At 39.5% G+C, this 18,209-nt stretch overlaps 2 protein-coding genes and 1 long non-coding RNA gene across 8 annotated transcripts; 1 reads left to right on the top strand and 2 right to left on the bottom strand.

Annotated features, from left to right (window-relative positions):
* Window positions 1-379: 379 nt before the first annotated feature.
* Window positions 380-7,517, bottom strand: LOC135094425 (ribosomal protein S6 kinase alpha-5-like). Of its 4 annotated transcripts, XM_063994518.1 has the most exons (7): window positions 7,254-7,514; window positions 4,231-4,334; window positions 3,365-3,488; window positions 2,388-2,548; window positions 2,134-2,262; window positions 1,324-1,551; window positions 380-740 (listed from the first exon to the last, which is right to left on the bottom strand). In XM_063994518.1, the coding sequence occupies exons 4-7, from the start codon at window positions 2,442-2,444 to the stop codon at window positions 534-536; spliced, it is 621 nt and encodes a 206-aa protein (XP_063850588.1). In that variant the 5' UTR covers window positions 2,445-2,548; window positions 3,365-3,488; window positions 4,231-4,334; window positions 7,254-7,514; the 3' UTR covers window positions 380-533. The 4 variants fall into 4 exon arrangements, with proteins under 4 accessions (XP_063850588.1, XP_063850590.1, XP_063850587.1 ...); XM_063994520.1 differs by lacking the exons at window positions 3,365-3,488; window positions 4,231-4,334 and having other exon boundaries at window positions 7,254-7,517; XM_063994517.1 differs by lacking the exons at window positions 3,365-3,488; window positions 4,231-4,334; window positions 7,254-7,514 and adding an exon at window positions 5,825-5,927.
* LOC135094435 (uncharacterized) lies at window positions 6,725-9,600 on the top strand. 2 transcript variants are annotated; one of them, XR_010263807.1, is made up of 5 exons: window positions 6,725-6,807; window positions 8,289-8,477; window positions 8,556-8,717; window positions 8,864-9,068; window positions 9,415-9,600. It is a non-coding gene; the product is annotated as an uncharacterized LOC135094435 (long non-coding RNA). The 2 variants fall into 2 exon arrangements; XR_010263806.1 differs by having other exon boundaries at window positions 8,556-8,712; window positions 9,415-9,599.
* Window positions 9,601-10,947: 1,347 nt separating this feature from the next.
* LOC135094427 (ribosomal protein S6 kinase alpha-5-like) lies at window positions 10,948-17,916 on the bottom strand. Of its 2 annotated transcripts, XM_063994527.1 has the most exons (7): window positions 17,783-17,916; window positions 14,768-14,871; window positions 13,912-14,035; window positions 12,960-13,120; window positions 12,702-12,830; window positions 11,892-12,119; window positions 10,948-11,308 (listed from the first exon to the last, which is right to left on the bottom strand). In XM_063994527.1, the coding sequence occupies exons 4-7, from the start codon at window positions 13,014-13,016 to the stop codon at window positions 11,102-11,104; spliced, it is 621 nt and encodes a 206-aa protein (XP_063850597.1). In that variant the 5' UTR covers window positions 13,017-13,120; window positions 13,912-14,035; window positions 14,768-14,871; window positions 17,783-17,916; the 3' UTR covers window positions 10,948-11,101. The 2 variants fall into 2 exon arrangements, with proteins under 2 accessions (XP_063850597.1, XP_063850598.1); XM_063994528.1 differs by lacking the exons at window positions 14,768-14,871; window positions 17,783-17,916 and having other exon boundaries at window positions 13,912-14,578.
* Between the last annotated feature and the right edge of the window lie 293 nt (window positions 17,917-18,209).

Genomic DNA, 18,209 nt, shown 5'->3' with positions numbered 1-18,209 from the left:
GTAACACTGAGCTAAATGCCTTTTGGATGGTTGTACACTAAAAATAATGTAAAAATGCCTATAAACAACTGTCCGTCCCTGCATTAAAAACCTTTCATCATAAAATTACACACAAGATACTCAACCAGTGCATGAATGTTCAAGCGGTACCATTTGCTCCCTTCTGCACAGCTTGCAGCAACACTTCTGGCGCTGCATAGTGAACAGTGAAGCACGGTGTCTTCGTGCTGCCATCCTTTTCCTTGTCAGGCATCAAATGTGCAAACCCAAAATCCACAATCTTAATAACTGAATCTTCAGAAGAATCCTTGAACAAGAGATTCCGTGAAAAGATGTTTAGATTAGAATGGCCTCGGAGAAGGATAATATCTGAATGGAATAAATTCATACTTTTTATTATAAAGGCCATACAAATGATGGAGATCAATAATATTCCGTGCAATAAATTCTTTAAAATAAGCAGATGGAAAATCAATGCAAAAAAACTTCCTTTTTTTACCTTTCCTTTCTTTTCTTTTCTTTTCTGTCTATCCTCAACACCAACCCTTTTCACCCCTGTCTGGCTTTAGGTCTCCGTGAACACTGATGCTTTTCCTGTGCACGTAGTGAACTGCTGACACCAGGTTCCTCACGACGACCGAAGCCCGAGGCGAGCCTCTGTGAACCTCTCGTGTTTCCTGATCCTCTGAGGCAGCCAGCTCTCCACCTCCAAGGAGCTGCATCACAATGTAGGTGTGTGCCTGTGAAACCAACATGAATTAGATACAGGCATACAATGATTAAATGCAAGGAAAAGAAAATAATATGATCTTAAACTAATTGTTACTTAAATCATTTTGTGTCAAAATGATTTAATATCAATGACATATCCAAAAGAAAGAGTGAGTGAAGTTGAAAGTAGTGATAGGTGAGGAAAGCTACTTGGATGGTAGTACTTGGATGGGGTAGAGAAGTGTGTGTTAAAGACATCATGCAGTTGAACAAGCAACAAGGAAAGGTCTAGATAAGGAGGATGGAGGTTCTTCTGGTGTGGCCACCTCCTCAGGGGATGCTCCCACAGAGAGTGAGGCAACACAGAGATAGGTAGATGGAGAGAATGTCAATGACTGTTAAAAGATAGTAGAGGAAGAAGAAGAGTGGTCTGATGAAATTAGTGTATTCAAGCAGGAATCACTCTAGTGCAAGTGTTTATCCATAACTGAGAGTGGTAGGTATTACACAGTGCTCAGTAAACAAACTCCACAAAACAAAGGCATATATGGAAGACATTTTCAACTTTCATTATTCAGCTTCCAATGTTGAGAATCATGAATAGATGCTTACCTCATCACGGAAAACTTCATGGAGGTTGTTGACAATGTTGGAATGTCCTTGGCAAGCCCAGAGTAAATTGATTTCTTGTTGGCAGTCTAGTCTTCTTGACACTATCTCCACAGGAAAGTGTTGTTGCCCGCTGGACTTTTGTACACATTCCCGACAGACACTGAAGCTGCCGTCTCCGAGTATATTATCTCGGAGATTCAGTTCGTATTTTTGGAAAAATGGTGAGTCCTGAAAAAAATACATGTCTATGAGTTATTTCATACATTTTTTTTCATCACAAGTACTTTAATAATTAAATGAGAAAGTATGCATACAACTAGACACAAATATAATTCACACATAACTAAAACTAATAATAAGATGAGGAAGCTGGGAAACTCCTAAACTATATATCTATTCTTACAATGAGTCTATCCCTCACAGGGGAAGACATCAGCCATGCATACTTATATTATTACTACTGCTACTACTATGACAATTTACCTTTACTGTCAAAATCACGCTGAGACAATTCACCAAAAATTCAAGTATGTTTTAATGCTTTCACTGATACAAAACAATTTGCAGCACCACCAGAAGTAATGCATGAAATCTTTATAATCATCTACTTGAAAGAAGGGGATTAAAAAGAATGGATTTTGCAATTTGTACCCAGTTTAAAGATTAGAGATGGCTGTGGAACAAGTAAAAATGTCTTAGAGTGATTAATGGTTAAGGAAAGATGTAGCAAACAGCAGTCAAAGAGTTAATAGTGAAGAATCAAAATTAGCAAGTAAATCAGCAACAGCAGAATAGAAACTGAGTACTAACCTTAAAGCTACAAGCCAATAATAGGTTGGTTGTGGAAGGTCTTCTGTCTGGTGACATCTTGAAAAGGCTGCTGCTGTCGCTGATGACATTGTCAGTGAAGAGAATTGATGGAGCAACGTAGGAGTAGCCCTGAAATAATAATGTAACAATACTATCTTTGGAAGAGTACACACACTCATATAAATACATACATACATACATACATTCATACATATACACATACATATACAATTAAGTCTTATTTGGGTACTTACATTGAACATTTTCTCAACATCTGGAGGAACGATTGCTGGAGAATCCTGTGGTATCATTGCAGTGAACTCTTCAGAAAAATTACTAACATCTAACTCAGTACTGATTCTTGGTGCAAAGGGAGCAGGTACTTTCTTTTGAGCAAGGCATCCCAATTCAATTTCTGTCAGGAAAAAAAGGAATTACCACTTATTACAACCAAACCACATCAATTTTTTTTCTTTCTAAATGTATCTAAAAGTTGCATCAATATAAACCACTTGGTCATTAGGTCACAACCACTACTAAAGACACAACATGACTTCAAGGTAATCATCTTTAAAAGGAAAATATGAAAGGATGGTATTTCTACCTCCATTCCTGTTTCTCATTTACAGACTGGTAAGCAAAAGATGAAGGTAAGTGAATAAAAGAACAGGTATAGGTTAGGTTAAGTTAGGTTAGGTTAAGTTAGGTTAGGTTAAGTTAGGTTAGGTTAAGTTAGGTTAGGTTAGGTTAAGTTAGGTTAGGTTACGTTAGGTTAAAAGAGGTTAGGTTAGGTTAAGTTAAGTTAGGTTAGGTTAGGTTAAGTTAGCATATGTTAGGTTAGGTTAGGTTAGGTTACGTTAGGTTAAAAGAGGTTAGGTTAGGTTAGGTTAGGTTAGGTTAGGTTAGGTTAAGTTAGCATATGTTAGGTTAGGTTAGGTTAAGTTATGTTAGGTTAAGTGAAGTCTTTTTTATCTTTTATTTTTTCTGAGTATCTTTTTCTTATAGTATTTTGTTGCCTTTGACCAGTGTCCCTCCTATATATATAAAATAAATAAATAAATAAATAAAGTAAAACAAGAACATTTTTTATGACTTTAAATCATTTTCCCGACACACTTGTGCATGGAGGCAGTGTTGCACGAGTGTTGAGTGACAAATATTGCAGCGTGTTGACAACTAAACACTTTACATCTCAGCTTAGCAACACACACCAACACAACACCCTGCTCACCTTCTCCTTGATGTCCGCAGCCTGTACTGCCCCTCTGTCCCTGCCGTCCACCTCACCACCACTGCCACCGCCACCGCCATCGCTGCCGCCAACTTGCTTGCCGGATCGGAGGGTTGCCATTGCTCTGAAAGTTACGTTAGGTTAGGTTTGGTTGAGTGGGGCTGTAGGAAGAGGATGTAGGTTAGGTTAGGTTTGGTTATGCTTTGTTAAGTTAGGTGAGGTTAGGTTAGGTTAAGCTAGGTTAGGTTAGGTTTGGCTAGGCTTCTTTAGGTTAGGTGAGGTGAGGTTAGGCTTGGCTAGGTTAGGCTTGCTTAGGTAAGGTTTGGCTAGGTTATAATTGCTTAGGTTACGTTAGGTAAAGTTTGGTTAGGCTAACTTGGGATTAAGACACGAGACAGCCAGTCTTGGGGAGGAGGAAGCACCAGACACAAGTTAGGGTAGGCTTCTTTGTGTTAGGCTTGGTTTGCTTAGGGGCAGCTGAGGAGTGTGAAGCTCCACCACGTTAGGTTAAATTTGAGGTAATATTTTAGTCATATTCTCCCTCACCACCAAAATTTTCCCACTGTAAAAACTTTAATATTTTTCTTTCTGAAGGCTACAAAACAAAATCACTCGTTTTCTCATCCCAGACCCCTAAACACCACCCCTTTCTTCCTTCACACACACACACACACACACACACACACACACACACACGTTCCCTCACAGCACAAGGGAACATAGACGCGCAATTAAATCCACAACAGCAGTAGCATCAGCCAGCCAGCCAGCCTCTTTTGACTTAAATGTAGGAAACTTTTAAACACGTATATATAACATTTTCTTCTTTACACACACACACACACACTATATATATATCCTCTCACTTCCTCCTCGTGTGCTTATCACTGCTTCCGTGACGTGGGAGAGCGAGGGAGAGCAAGAATAAGTTTTATCACCAGCTGGAAGGAAACCACCGCTTTGTTTACATCTGAAAAGAGAAAACGTGGGTGTCACTTGTCACCGGGGTTACTAATCCAAAGCTGAGAGAGAGAGAGAGAGAGAGAGAGAGAGAGAGAGAGAGAGAGAGAGAGAGAGAGAGAGAGAGAGAGAGAGAGAGAGAGAGAGAGAGATTGTCATATAACCATTTTATACTCAAGATAATAGAAATAGAAGACAGCAAACGTATAATTATCCACTTTTCAACTTTCCCCGCTTCTCTCTAACCTTTCTTCCACTGTGCTGCTGCTGCTGGTGGTGGTGGTCTTCCTGCTTTTCTCTTTTGTCCCTCTACATTCGTATTACTGAATTCGTATAACTGAATATTACCTCTACATTGTATTACTGAATCAACGCCTAACCTAACCTAACCTACAGTGTACCTCTCTATTTACCCTCTACCCATCCCTACAACCTCCAGTACCTTCCCCTGCTAGGACTCCAACACCACAACACCTCGTACAGACCCAGACATCCCACACACGTGCATCTAGAAGCTTCATACATCACAACACACGCTTTAACACCCCTGACACGCTTCTACTATCACAGTCCCCCCTTAAACACTCCAGAACCTTTTATTTTACCTCAAGCACACCACTTCTACCCTCAAAGACCAAATTCTTACCTGCAACATGCCTATAACATAACCAAAACACCTCAAAAGCAACTGCAATCACACTAAAACACCTTGAAACACCTTAAACATATCCAGAACATTCCTAAACGCACAAAAAACATCCTAAACACATCGAAAAGGCACCAAAATATGCCCAAACACACTTAAAATACTCCAAAACTCACCCAAATTGACTTAAAACGCATCCAAAACACACCGTACCAACCCAAAACACACTCAAACTCATCCATAACATCCCAAAACACACTTAAAACATTCCAAAACACTGGAAACGGCCCAAAACACACTGAATTCACCCCAAAACACACCCAGACTGACCTAGAATACCCAAAAATACCCACAAACACGGCCAACACTCACCCGTATCCACACAAAACACACCCAAACTCATCCATAACATCCCAAAATACACTCGAAACATCTCAAAACATTGCAAACAGTCCAAAACACACTTAAAGCACTCCTAAACAAGCCTAAGACACCCCAAAACGCACCAGGAACGCTAAATATTGACTCAAACATCACCACATCCCATCAACACACACTCCAACACCCCATAAACACCTCCAGACACACTCCAACACCCCCTAAACACACCAAATACACTGAAAGCACTGTCAAGGAAGACAAATACTACAAAGACAGACAGGGCAGCAGGGAAAATTAATCTAAATATTGTTTTCTTAGCATTTTCCTGTCTTACCACCTCCTCTATTCCTTCTCCCTTCATTTTCCTCCTCTTTTTCTCTTATTTTCTTACTCATTCTAGTCTTATCTACACGTCTGAGTCTAGAAAGACGTGGAAACACCAGGAAAACACTGCAAAATACGATAAATATTACCGAGGAGACAGCGGAGCCGATCAAGGTCCCTGGTCCATGATGGCGGCCGTGACGTCACGGCAATTTTACGTACCGTAACGGATTTCATTTCGAAATTGACCCCTCGAAAAAATGGAGCTAGGCTGGAATGCCTTATATATTCTGACTTGACAAATACTTAAACTAATATTCACAATATTAAAACAGCTCTAGCCTGAGTAGTATTTAAAAAATATCCAAATGAAATATGGAAAAAGTGTTGAAATATTCGGCACCATTTAAATCATTGAAAAGTCCACAACATTTGAATTTTTAGGAACGTAAAAATTTTTAAAAAATCTGAACTATCATCTTACACAATCAAAAGTGACCTGGAACAAGAAGTAAACAAATAAAACCGAAATTGTGTAAAAACCAAGTGTTGAACCTAAATACGATTAAAAACCACTGAAAAGTCCACCTATTTTGACTCAACAACAAGATAAAACACTTTAAAACATACAAACAATTTTTTCAAGCAATGAAAAGTTAGTTACAAGCTCAAATAGAGAGACAATAACACAAAAAGTGTTGTAATAACAACTTTTAACAGGACCATAAACCATTTTTAAAGTCCACTTATTTCTCTCAACAGGAACCAAAAAACAATTTAAAAATCATAAGCAATTTTTAGAAATACAAAAGACGTAGTTAGAACGTGAAATAAAAAATCAAGTTTGTCAAAATACTGCTAAAAAAACACCCCGCATTTTCGGCAAGCAACACAAAATTCAACACAACTCAACACAAGCCACGAAAATACTTCTAAAGCAAATAATTATTTTTATAAACCATAAAAAACATGCTATACCAGCAGAATAATGAAGTTAAGAAAAAAATAAAAAAATATTGGAACCCACAGGATGAAGCAGGTTGGCAGAGGTAGCCAGGCATCATGGCGGCCCTTGTCAGTGGAGAGAACGGCCGCTATTTTGCCTGTTATTCTTCCATCGTAACTAAATGAGGCAATGGCAGATATATCTAGCTAGCGGATATGAAAGCCTAGTTATGTGGCTCCACTTAGTGACGTGTTAGGCTTACAATAAGTGACAAATGAAGCAGATATTGGCGGACAAATGGGGAAGGCTGCCTCCACCTCAGCTGATAACATTAGATAAGTGTATTTTTTTGACGTTTTTATAATTCCTGTCATGGTTAATTAGTAAGAGTTTTGTGGTGGAGGCTTGGAGCGCTTGTGGCACCGTGGAATGCTGGGTCACGTCAATATATTCCTAACCAGGTGCAAAAACATGAAATACGAGGCTCAACAATAAACAGTAAGGTTAACCACTGACCTGACAGCCCTGTGTTGTTGTTGTGGGTGACACGTAACAACACTATCACAGTTACCGCCTGTTACATCACACTGTGCAAATTAGCTGGCTGGACAAGTGGTGGGCCGGTTTCTTACCAATATTATCCCTTGTGGCACTGCAGGCACCTCCCGGCAGGCACCAAGCTTGCACCAGCACACGCAGGCACCCACCACGGCCCCTGTCACTGTCTTGTTCTGCCAAAATACGTTAAATAAAGCAGCAGTTTATGGCACCCTTTTAACCTAGTGCCTTGTGTCTGACGTCTGGTTGTGTGGTCTGTCCCAGCCTGCTCCGCACAGTACGCAGGCAAACCTATCCACAAGACACTTTTAGCTTTCAATAACAAGCACCAACTTCTTTTATATTATACTAAACTAATAGAAAATTAAATATAAAGAATTATAAGCGTGTAGAAATAAATCTCAGGCCATTATAACTGTAATTGTCAAAGTATCTAGATGTTACTGATTGAAGCGCCAAATTCAAACTTGTCCTGGCGGGACTTGCACTGCAATGTCTCGTCCCTTGTGTGGCGTAATGTGAAATCATTGAAAAGCTTGTGTGAATTGAAGGCTTGGCTTAATACTGTGTTATATCTCAGCTTATCATTATTAAGTATTTACCATTTGACGTTAAAAAACAACAATACTTCACAGAGATATCCAAGTATAACAGAGGCTTCCATACTGTAGCTAATGATCAACAGAGAATTACCAGCCTTTCTCTGTGTGTCAAGGAGAGCCCTTAGGGAAACGTTCGTGTGCGTGTGTGTGGTATGGAAAGATATAATTGCTTAAGTACAGCCTCTCTCTCTCTCTCTCTCTCTCTCTCTCTCTCTCTCTCTCTCTCTCTCTCTCTCTCTCTCTCTCTCTCTACGTATTTTGCTTGTCTGCCCTCGTGTGTGTGTGTGTATCATTTATTTATTTAAGTTATTTTTCCACAGTGGTGTAACGCCCTTAGGGAAACGTTCGTGTGCGTGTGTGTGTGTGTGTGTGTGGTATGGAAAGATATAATTGCTTAAGTACAGCCTCTCTCTCTCTCTCTCTCCGTATTTTGCCTGTCTGCCCTCGTGTGTGTGTGTGTGTGTGTATCTCATTTATTTATTTAAGTTATTTTTCTTCTTCACGCAGATAGTAATTGACGAACACAACACACCACGTGGAGAGAAGCAAGGTGTGGAGTACCCAAGCCTCTCACAGTCCATGCTAGTAGACTCACCCTGCATGTGGAGATCTCCCAAAATGCACGGAGGTTATTCCAGAGCTGCAGAACAGAGTACTTGAAGCCATTGGTGAACAGAAAGCTGAGGTTGAACAAAGGTAGAGTAAAGATTACACTGACATTTGGGACATTGACATTGTTTGTTACCAGTATTATATTGATTCCTTTTATTTCAGCCAAGAATTGATAGCTGCCCAAGGTGTAAGCAAGATTCACAATGATGAGGTCATTGTGACGTGTGCAATGTGTCCACTGGTCTTGGCCTTCCTGACCAAGGCAGCCACACAAAGGAAATTCCACGTTATTGTTGCCGAACGTGCCCCTAAATATGATGTAAGGTGTTTTATGCGTCTCTTTCACGTCATCGTGTCTGATGTGCACAATACATAACACAGGGACTGCCACATGTAGGGGTGATGGCTTCTTGCAGCTTCCTTTATTTTATTATGTTCTTATGTTCTCAATACATCTTTTACTTGTGCAGGGTCACCCAGTGGCAAAAGCTTTATGTACTGCTGGAATTGAGACAACATTAATTCAAGACTCTGCAGTGTTCCCCATCATGTCACGTGTCAACAAGGTCATCAAAGGTCATCGTTGGCACCGAGACGGTGGTGACCAACGGAGGCATTGAGACCTTTGTTGGTGCAGCCTCTCTTGCCTCACCACCAAAGTTTTATTCTGTTCCAGTAAGTTTTATTTGTTAGTCATTATCCTGATACCTCTTTCAGTGGGGCAGTATTTGAAACATATTTACTGTTGCAAATTGAACAGGGAAGGTATCACAAAAGTACATACCATTTTATTCTCACAGAAATTCTTGATTCCAGTTTTTGATACATTCCTTTTCCACATGTTTATTTCATGTAGGTGGATATACATTCCTCGTGTTGAGTGTTGGATGGTCCTTTCTCAAACCTCAACCTGTTGTTGTCTCATGTGGAGCTAGATACTATCAGATCAGTACCTATATAATATTGAAAATCATGGCATGAATTGTGCATTTTGCTTATTGTCACAAATCTTCATTTTCAGCTGTATGTGTGCACTCCCACATACAAATTTAGCTTGATGGGCTGTGAAGAAATAAGCCACCAAACCACCACTTCTATTATCCCAGAGGGAACAAAGTTTTGGCCGTCTGTAAATACTGCGCTGACTCAGCTAGATTACGTTCCTCCAGAAAATGTCACCAGTTTGATAACTAACAAGTGAGTTTGTGTTGTTCATATGACTGTGTGGTCCTTTCAAGGTGTGATGTTGGGGGTTCATTTAATTTTTTCATTTGCTTTCCTTGTTGGGCCTGGGTTGACCTCAGGAGACATCAGTATTTGTCAGCTTTATGCACAAACTGTTATTTAGCACTGTACTTCATCTCCCAGTAAAACTTCTGATCCTAAATGCATCAAATGAAAGGCCTTTATGTTTTACTTATGAGTGAGATAAACAACTTACTCAATTTATTATACAGTAAAATCCCTCTGTATTATGTGGACATATGAAATTATGTGGACATAATTTCACTTCTATTCAAGTATCCGGCACTTCGGCGGTCCCATTGATGCCGGATAAGAGGGATTTTACTGTACCCTGTTTATCTTGCACATCTACTCACTTAGCTTTAAATAATGGCTGCTGACCATTTAAATCTCTTTTATTTCAGTCGAGGTACTGCACCATCCTACGTGTACCGGCAGCTTAGCGAACTGTACCGTCCCACTTCTTGTGTAACAAGAAGGTAACAGCTTTAATCCTTGCAAATAAGGAATAAGAGAAAAGAGACACACCTGCCATTTGTACTGTTATGCTGTAGTGTTCTGTCATTTTTTTCCTCTTTTATCCTAGAACCATTTTTGGTCATTCATGTTTCTAAAAATTATTATACAAAAATGTTGAGCTTAATATGTTTGGTGTAGTTTTTTGTAACATGTGTTATTGTTAATGTGTGTGGTTCCCCTCAGGAAGAATGTTGCAGTATTAGCAGTAATGTTACAGCCAATGGAAGTGTCTGTATTGTGCTTTGGTGGGAGGTTAATTTGATGTATTTTTAGAGTTATGCAGGATATTATAGCAAGCCCTCAAAATAAAGAAAATAACTATAGAAAACACTCCTTGTATTGAAAACACCACTGCAGAGAAATCTCTAATGAAACAGGAAACCCTACATTCAGTACTGTGTGGTTGTTGCAGTAACACTGAGCTAAATGCCTTTTGGATGGTTGTACACTAAAAATAATGTAAAAATGCCTATAAACAACTGTCCGTCCCTGCATTAAAAACCTTTCATCATAAAATTACACACAAGATACTCAACCAGTGCATGAATGTTCAAGCGGTACCATTTGCTCCCTTCTGCACAGCTTGCAGCAACACTTCTGGCGCTGCATAGTGAACAGTGAAGCACGGTGTCTTCGTGCTGCCATCCTTTTCCTTGTCAGGCATCAAATGTGCAAACCCAAAATCCACAATCTTAATAACTGAATCTTCAGAAGAATCCTTGAACAAGAGATTCCGTGAAAAGATGTTTAGATTAGAATGGCCTCGGAGAAGGATAATATCTGAATGGAATAAATTCATACTTTTTATTATAAAGGCCATACAAATGATGGAGATCAATAATATTCCGTGCAATAAATTCTTTAAAATAAGCAGATGGAAAATCAATGCAAAAAAACTTCCTTTTTTTACCTTTCCTTTCTTTTCTTTTCTTTTCTGTCTATCCTCAACACCAACCCTTTTCACCCCTGTCTGGCTTTAGGTCTCCGTGAACACTGATGCTTTTCCTGTGCACGTAGTGAACTGCTGACACCAGGTTCCTCACGACGACCGAAGCCCGAGGCGAGCCTCTGTGAACCTCTCGTGTTTCCTGATCCTCTGAGGCAGCCAGCTCTCCACCTCCAAGGAGCTGCATCACAATGTAGGTGTGTGCCTGTGAAACCAACATGAATTAGATACAGGCATACAATGATTAAATGCAAGGAAAAGAAAATAATATGATCTTAAACTAATTGTTACTTAAATCATTTTGTGTCAAAATGATTTAATATCAATGACATATCCAAAAGAAAGAGTGAGTGAAGTTGAAAGTAGTGATAGGTGAGGAAAGCTACTTGGATGGTAGTACTTGGATGGGGTAGAGAAGTGTGTGTTAAAGACATCATGCAGTTGAACAAGCAACAAGGAAAGGTCCAGATAAGGAGGATGGAGGTTCTTCTGGTGTGGCCACCTCCTCAGGGGATGCTCCCACAGAGAGTGAGGCAACACAGAGATAGGTAGATGGAGAGAATGTCAATGACTGTTAAAAGATAGTAGAGGAAGAAGAAGAGTGGTCTGATGAAATTAGTGTATTCAAGCAGGAATCACTCTAGTGCAAGTGTTTATCCATAACTGAGAGTGGTAGGTATTACACAGTGCTCAGTAAACAAACTCCACAAAACAAAGGCATATATGGAAGACATTTTCAACTTTCATTATTCAGCTTCCAATGTTGAGAATCATGAATAGATGCTTACCTCATCATGGAAAACTTCATGGAGGTTGTTGACAATGTTGGAATGTCCTTGGCAAGCCCAGAGTAAATTGATTTCTTGTTGGCAGTCTAGTCTTCTTGACACTATCTCCACAGGAAAGTGTTGTTGCCCGCTGGACTTTTGTACACATTCCCGACAGACACTGAAGCTGCCGTCTCCGAGTATATTATCTCGGAGATTCAGTTCGTATTTTTGGAAAAATGGTGAGTCCTGAAAAAAATACATGTCTATGAGTTATTTCATACATTTTTTTTCATCACAAGTACTTTAATAATTAAATGAGAAAGTATGCATACAACTAGACACAAATATAATTCACACATAACTAAAACTAATAATAAGATGAGGAAGCTGGGAAACTCCTAAACTATATATCTATTCTTACAATGAGTCTATCCCTCACAGGGGAAGACATCAGCCATGCATACTTATATTATTACTACTGCTACTACTATGACAATTTACCTTTACTGTCAAAATCACGCTGAGACAATTCACCAAAAATTCAAGTATGTTTTAATGCTTTCACTGATACAAAACAATTTGCAGCACCACCAGAAGTAATGCATGAAATCTTTATAATCATCTACTTGAAAGAAGGGGATTAAAAAGAATGGATTTTGCAATTTGTACCCAGTTTAAAGATTAGAGATGGCTGTGGAACAAGTAAAAATGTCTTAGAGTGATTAATGGTTAAGGAAAGATGTAGCAAACAGCAGTCAAAGAGTTAATAGTGAAGAATCAAAATTAGCAAGTAAATCAGCAACAGCAGAATAGAAACTGAGTACTAACCTTAAAGCTACAAGCCAATAATAGGTTGGTTGTGGAAGGTCTTCTGTCTGGTGACATCTTGAAAAGGCTGCTGCTGTCGCTGATGACATTGTCAGTGAAGAGAATTGATGGAGCAACGTAGGAGTAGCCCTGAAATAATAATGTAACAATACTATCTTTGGAAGAGTACACACACTCATATAAATACATACATACATACATACATACATTCATACATATACACATACATATACAATTAAGTCTTATTTGGGTACTTACATTGAACATTTTCTCAACATCTGGAGGAACGATTGCTGGAGAATCCTGTGGTATCATTGCAGTGAACTCTTCAGAAAAATTACTAACATCTAACTCAGTACTGATTCTTGGTACAAAGGGAGCAGGTACTTTCTTTTGAGCAAGGCATCCCAATTCAATTTCTGTCAGGAAAAAAAGGAATTACCACTTATTACAACCAAACCACATCAATTTTTTTTCTTTCTAAATGTATCTAAAAGTTGCATCAATATAAACCACTTGGTCATTAGGTCACAACCACTACTAAAGACACAACATGACTTCAAGGTAATCATCTTTAAAAGGAAAATATGAAAGGATGGTATTTCTACCTCCATTCCTGTTTCTCATTTACAGACTGGTAAGCAAAAGATGAAGGTAAGTGAATAAAAGAACAGGTATAGGTTAGGTTAAGTTAGGTTAGGTTAAGTTAGGTTAGGTTAAGTTAGGTTAGGTTAGGTTAAGTTAGGTTAGGTTACGTTAGGTTAAAAGAGGTTAGGTTAGGTTAAGTTAAGTTAGGTTAGGTTAGGTTAAGTTAGCATATGTTAGGTTAGGTTAGGTTAGGTTACGTTAGGTTAAAAGAGGTTAGGTTAGGTTAGGTTAGGTTAAGTTAGCATATGTTAGGTTAGGTTAGGTTAAGTTATGTTAGGTTAAGTGAAGTCTTTTTTATCTTTTATTTTTTCTGAGTATCTTTTTCTTATAGTATTTTGTTGCCTTTGACCAGTGTCCCTCCTATATATATAAAAAAAAAAAAAAAAATAAATAAATAAAGTAAAACAAGAACATTTTTTATGACTTTAAATCATTTTCCCGACACACTTGTGCATGGAGGCAGTGTTGCACGAGTGTTGAGTGACAAATATTGCAGCGTGTTGACAACTAAACACTTTACATCTCAGCTTAGCAACACACACCAACACAACACCCTGCTCACCTTCTCCTTGATGTCCGCAGCCTGTACTGCCCCTCTGTCCCTGCCGTCCACCTCACCACCACTGCCACCGCCACCGCCATCGCTGCCGCCAACTTGCTTGCCGGATCGGAGGGTTGCCATTGCTCTGAAAGTTACGTTAGGTTAGGTTTGGTTGAGTGGGGCTGTAGGAAGAGGATGTAGGTTAGGTTAGGTTTGGTTATGCTTTGTTAAGTTAGGTGAGGTTAGGTTAGGTTAAGCTAGGTTAGGTTAGGTTTGGCTAGGCTTCTTTAGGTTAGGTGAGGTGAGGTTAGGCTTGGCTAGGTTAGGCTTGCTTAGGTAAGGTTTGGCTAGGTTATAATTGCTTAGGTTACGTTAGGTAAAGTTTGGTTAGGCTAACTTGGGATTAAGACACGAGACAGCCAGTCTTGGGGAGGAGGAAGCACCAGACACAAGTTAGGGTAGGCTTCTTTGTGTTAGGCTTGGTTTGCTTAGGGGCAGCTGAGGAGTGTGAAGCTCCACCACGTTAGGTTAAATTTGAGGTAATATTTTAGTCATATTCTCCCTCACCACCAAAATTTTCCCACTGTAAAAACTTTAATATTTTTCTTTCTGAAGGCTACAAAACAAAATCACTCGTTTTCTCATCCCAGACCCCTAAACACCACCCCTTTCTTCCTTCACACACACACACACACACACACACACACGTTCCCTCACAGCACAAGGGAACATAGACGCGCAATTAAATCCACAACAGCAGTAGCATCAGCCAGCCAGCCAGCCTCTTTTGACTTAAATGTAGGAAACTTTTAAACACGTATATATAACATTTTCTTCTTTACACACACACACACACACTATATATATATCCTCTCACTTCCTCCTCGTGTGCTTATCACTGCTTCCGTGACGTGGGAGAGCGAGGGAGAGCAAGAATAAGTTTTATCACCAGCTGGAAGGAAACCACCGCTTTGTTTACATCTGAAAAGAGAAAACGTGGGTGTCACTTGTCACCGGGGTTACTAATCCAAAGCTGAGAGAGAGAGAGAGAGAGAGAGAGAGAGAGAGAGAGAGAGAGAGAGAGAGAGAGAGAGAGAGAGAGAGAGAGAGAGAGATTGTCATATAACCATTTTATACTCAAGATAATAGAAATAGAAGACAGCAAACGTATAATTATCCACTTTTCAACTTTCCCCGCTTCTCTCTAACCTTTCTTCCACTGTGCTGCTGCTGCTGGTGGTGGTGGTCTTCCTGCTTTTCTCTTTTGTCCCTCTACATTCGTATTACTGAATTCGTATAACTGAATATTACCTCTACATTGTATTACTGAATCAACGCCTAACCTAACCTAACCTACAGTGTACCTCTCTATTTACCCACTACCCATCCCTACAACCTCCAGTACCTTCCCCTGCTAGGACTCCAACACCACAACACCTCGTAAAGACCCAGACATCCCACACACGTGCATCTAGAAGCTTCATACATCACAACACACGCTTTAACACCCCTGACACGCTTCTACTATCACAGTCCCCCCTTAAACACTCCAGAACCTTTTATTTTACCTCAAGCACACCACTTCTACCCTCAAAGACCAAATTCTTACCTGCAACATGCCTATAACATAACCAAAACACCTCAAAAGCAACTGCAATCACACTAAAACACCTTGAAACACCTTAAACATATACAGAACATTCCTAAACGCACAAAAAACATCCTAAACACATCGAAAAGGCACCAAAATATGCCCAAACACACTTAAAATACTCCAAAACTCACCCAAATTGACTTAAAACGCATCCAAAACACACCGTACCAACCCAAAACACACTCAAACTCATCCATAACATCCCAAAACACACTTAAAACATTCCAAAACACTGAAAACGGCCCAAAACACACTTAATACACCCCAAAACACACCCAGACTGACCTAGAATACCCAAAAATACCCACAAACACGGCCAACACTCACCCGTATCCACACAAAACACACCCAAACTCATCCATAACATCCCAAAATACACTCGAAACATCTCAAAACATTGCAAACAGTCCAAAACACACTTAAAGCACTCCTAAACAAGCCTAAGACACCCCAAAACGCACCAGGAACGCTAAATATTGACTCAAACATCACCACATCCCATCAACACACACTCCAACACCCCATAAACACCTCCAGACACACTCCAACACCCCCTAAACACACCAAATACACTGAAAGCACTGTCAAGGAAGACAAATACTACAAAGACAGACAGGGCAGCAGGGAAAATTAACCTAAATATTGTTTTCTTAGCATTTTCCTGTCTTACCACCTCCTCTATTCCTTCTCCCTTCATTTTCCTCCTCTTTTTCTCTTATTTTCTTACTCATTCTAGTCTTATCTACACGTCTGAGTCTAGAAACACGTGGAAACACCAGGAAAACACTGCAAAATACGATAAATATTACCGAGGAGACAGCGGAGCCGATCAAGGTCCCTGGTCCATGATGGCGGCCGTGACGTCACGGCAATTTTACGTACCGTAACGGATTTCATTTCGAAATTGACCCCTCGAAAAAATGGAGCTAGGCTGGAATGCCTTATATATTCTGACTTGACAAATACTTAAAATAATATTCACAATATTAAAACAGCTCTAGCCTGAGTAGTATTTAAAAAATATCCAAATGAAATATGGAAAAAGTGTTGAAATATTCGGCACCATTTAAATCATTGAAAAGTCCACAACATTTGAATTTTTAGGAACGTAAAAATTTTTAAAAAATCTGAACTATCATCTTACACAATCAAAAGTGACCTGGAACAAGAAGTAAACAAATAAAACCGAAATTGTGTAAAAACCAAGTGTTGAACCTAAATACGATTAAAAACCACTGAAAAGTCCACCTATTTTGACTCAACAACAAGATAAAACACTTTAAAACATACAAACTATTTTTTCAAGCAATGAAAAGTTAGTTACAAGCTCAAATAGAGAGACAATAACACAAAAAGTGTTGTAATAACAACTTTTAACAGGACCATAAACCATTTTTAAAGTCCACTTATTTCTCTCAACAGGAACCAAAAAACAATTTAAAAATCATAAGCAATTTTTAGAAATACAAAAGACGTAGTTAGAACGTGAAATAAAAAATCAAGTTTGTCAAAATACTGCTAAAAAAACACCCCGCATTTTCGGCAAGCAACACAAAATTCAACACAACTCAACACAAGCCACGAAAATACTTCTAAGGCAAATAATTATTTTTATAAACCATAAAAAACATGCTATACCAGCAGAATAATGAAGTTAAGAAAAAAATAAAAAAATATTGGAACCCACAGGATGAAGCAGGTTGGCAGAGGTAGCCAGGCATCATGGCGGCCCTTGTCAGTGGAGAGAACGGCCGCTATTTTGCCTGTTATTCTTCCATCGTAACTAAATGAGGCAATGGCAGATATATCTAGCTAGCGGATATGAAAGCCTAGTTATGTGGCTCCACTTAGTGACGTGTTAGGCTTACAATAAGTGACAAATGAAGCAGATATTGGCGGACAAATGGGGAAGGCTGCCTCCACCTCAGCTGATAACATTAGATAAGTGTATTTTTTTGACGTTTTTATAATTCCTGTCATGGTTAATTAGTAAGAGTTTTGTGGTGGAGGCTTGGAGCGCTTGTGGCACCGTGGAATGCTGGGTCACGTCAATATATTCCTAACCAGGTGCAAAAACATGAAATACGAGGCTCAACAATAAACAGTAAGGTTAACCACTGACCTGACAGCCCTGTGTTGTTGTTGTGGGTGACACGTAACAACACTATCACAGTTACCGCCTGTTACATCACACTGTGCAAATTAGCTGGCTGGACAAGTGGTGGGCCGGTTTCTTACCAATATTATCCCTTGTGGCACTGCAGGCACCTCCCGGCAGGCACCAAGCTTGCACCAGCACACGCAGGCACCCACCACGGCCCCTGTCACTGTCTTGTTCTGCCAAAATACGGTAAATAAAGCAGCAGTTTATGGCACCCTTTTAACCTAGTGCCTTGTGTCTGACGTCTGGTTGTGTCGTCTGTCCCAGCCTGCTCCGCACAGTACGCAAGCAAACCTATCCACAAGACACTTTTAGCTTTCAATACCAAGCACCAACTTCTTTTATATTATACTAAACTAATAGAAAATTAAATATAAAGAATTATAAGCGTGTAAAAATAAATCTCAGGCCATTATAACTGTAATTGTCAAAGTATCTAGATGTTACTGATTGAAGCGCCAAATTCAAACTTGTCCTGGCGGGGCTTGCACTGCAATGTCTCGT

Source organism: Scylla paramamosain, chromosome 45 (assembly GCF_035594125.1).
Source record: "Scylla paramamosain isolate STU-SP2022 chromosome 45, ASM3559412v1, whole genome shotgun sequence".
NCBI classification, from domain to species: Eukaryota; Metazoa; Arthropoda; class Malacostraca; order Decapoda; family Portunidae; genus Scylla; species Scylla paramamosain.
The sequence above is the reverse complement of the archived record's forward strand: the minus strand, read 5'-3'. Positions and strand labels throughout refer to the sequence as shown.

Bases quoted from the DNA above. Each gene is read 5' to 3' on its own strand.
- LOC135094425 (XM_063994517.1), bottom strand. From the start codon at position 5,912: ATGAAATCCGTTACGGTACGTAAAATTGCCGTGACGTCACGGCCGCCA. The intron at 1,552-2,133 runs GTTAGTACTCAG...TATTTTTTTCAG, and splicing joins TATTGGCTTGTAGCTTTAAG to GACTCACCATTTTTCCAAAA. The intron at 741-1,323 runs GTAAGCATCTAT...TTGGTTTCACAG, and splicing joins ATGAAGTTTTCCGTGATGAG to GCACACACCTACATTGTGAT.
- LOC135094427 (XM_063994527.1), bottom strand. From the start codon at position 13,016: ATGATACCACAGGATTCTCCAGCAATCGTTCCTCCAGATGTTGAGAAA. The intron at 12,831-12,959 runs GTAAGTACCCAA...TTATTATTTCAG, and splicing joins ATGTTGAGAAAATGTTCAAT to GGCTACTCCTACGTTGCTCC. The intron at 11,309-11,891 runs GTAAGCATCTAT...TTGGTTTCACAG, and splicing joins ATGAAGTTTTCCATGATGAG to GCACACACCTACATTGTGAT.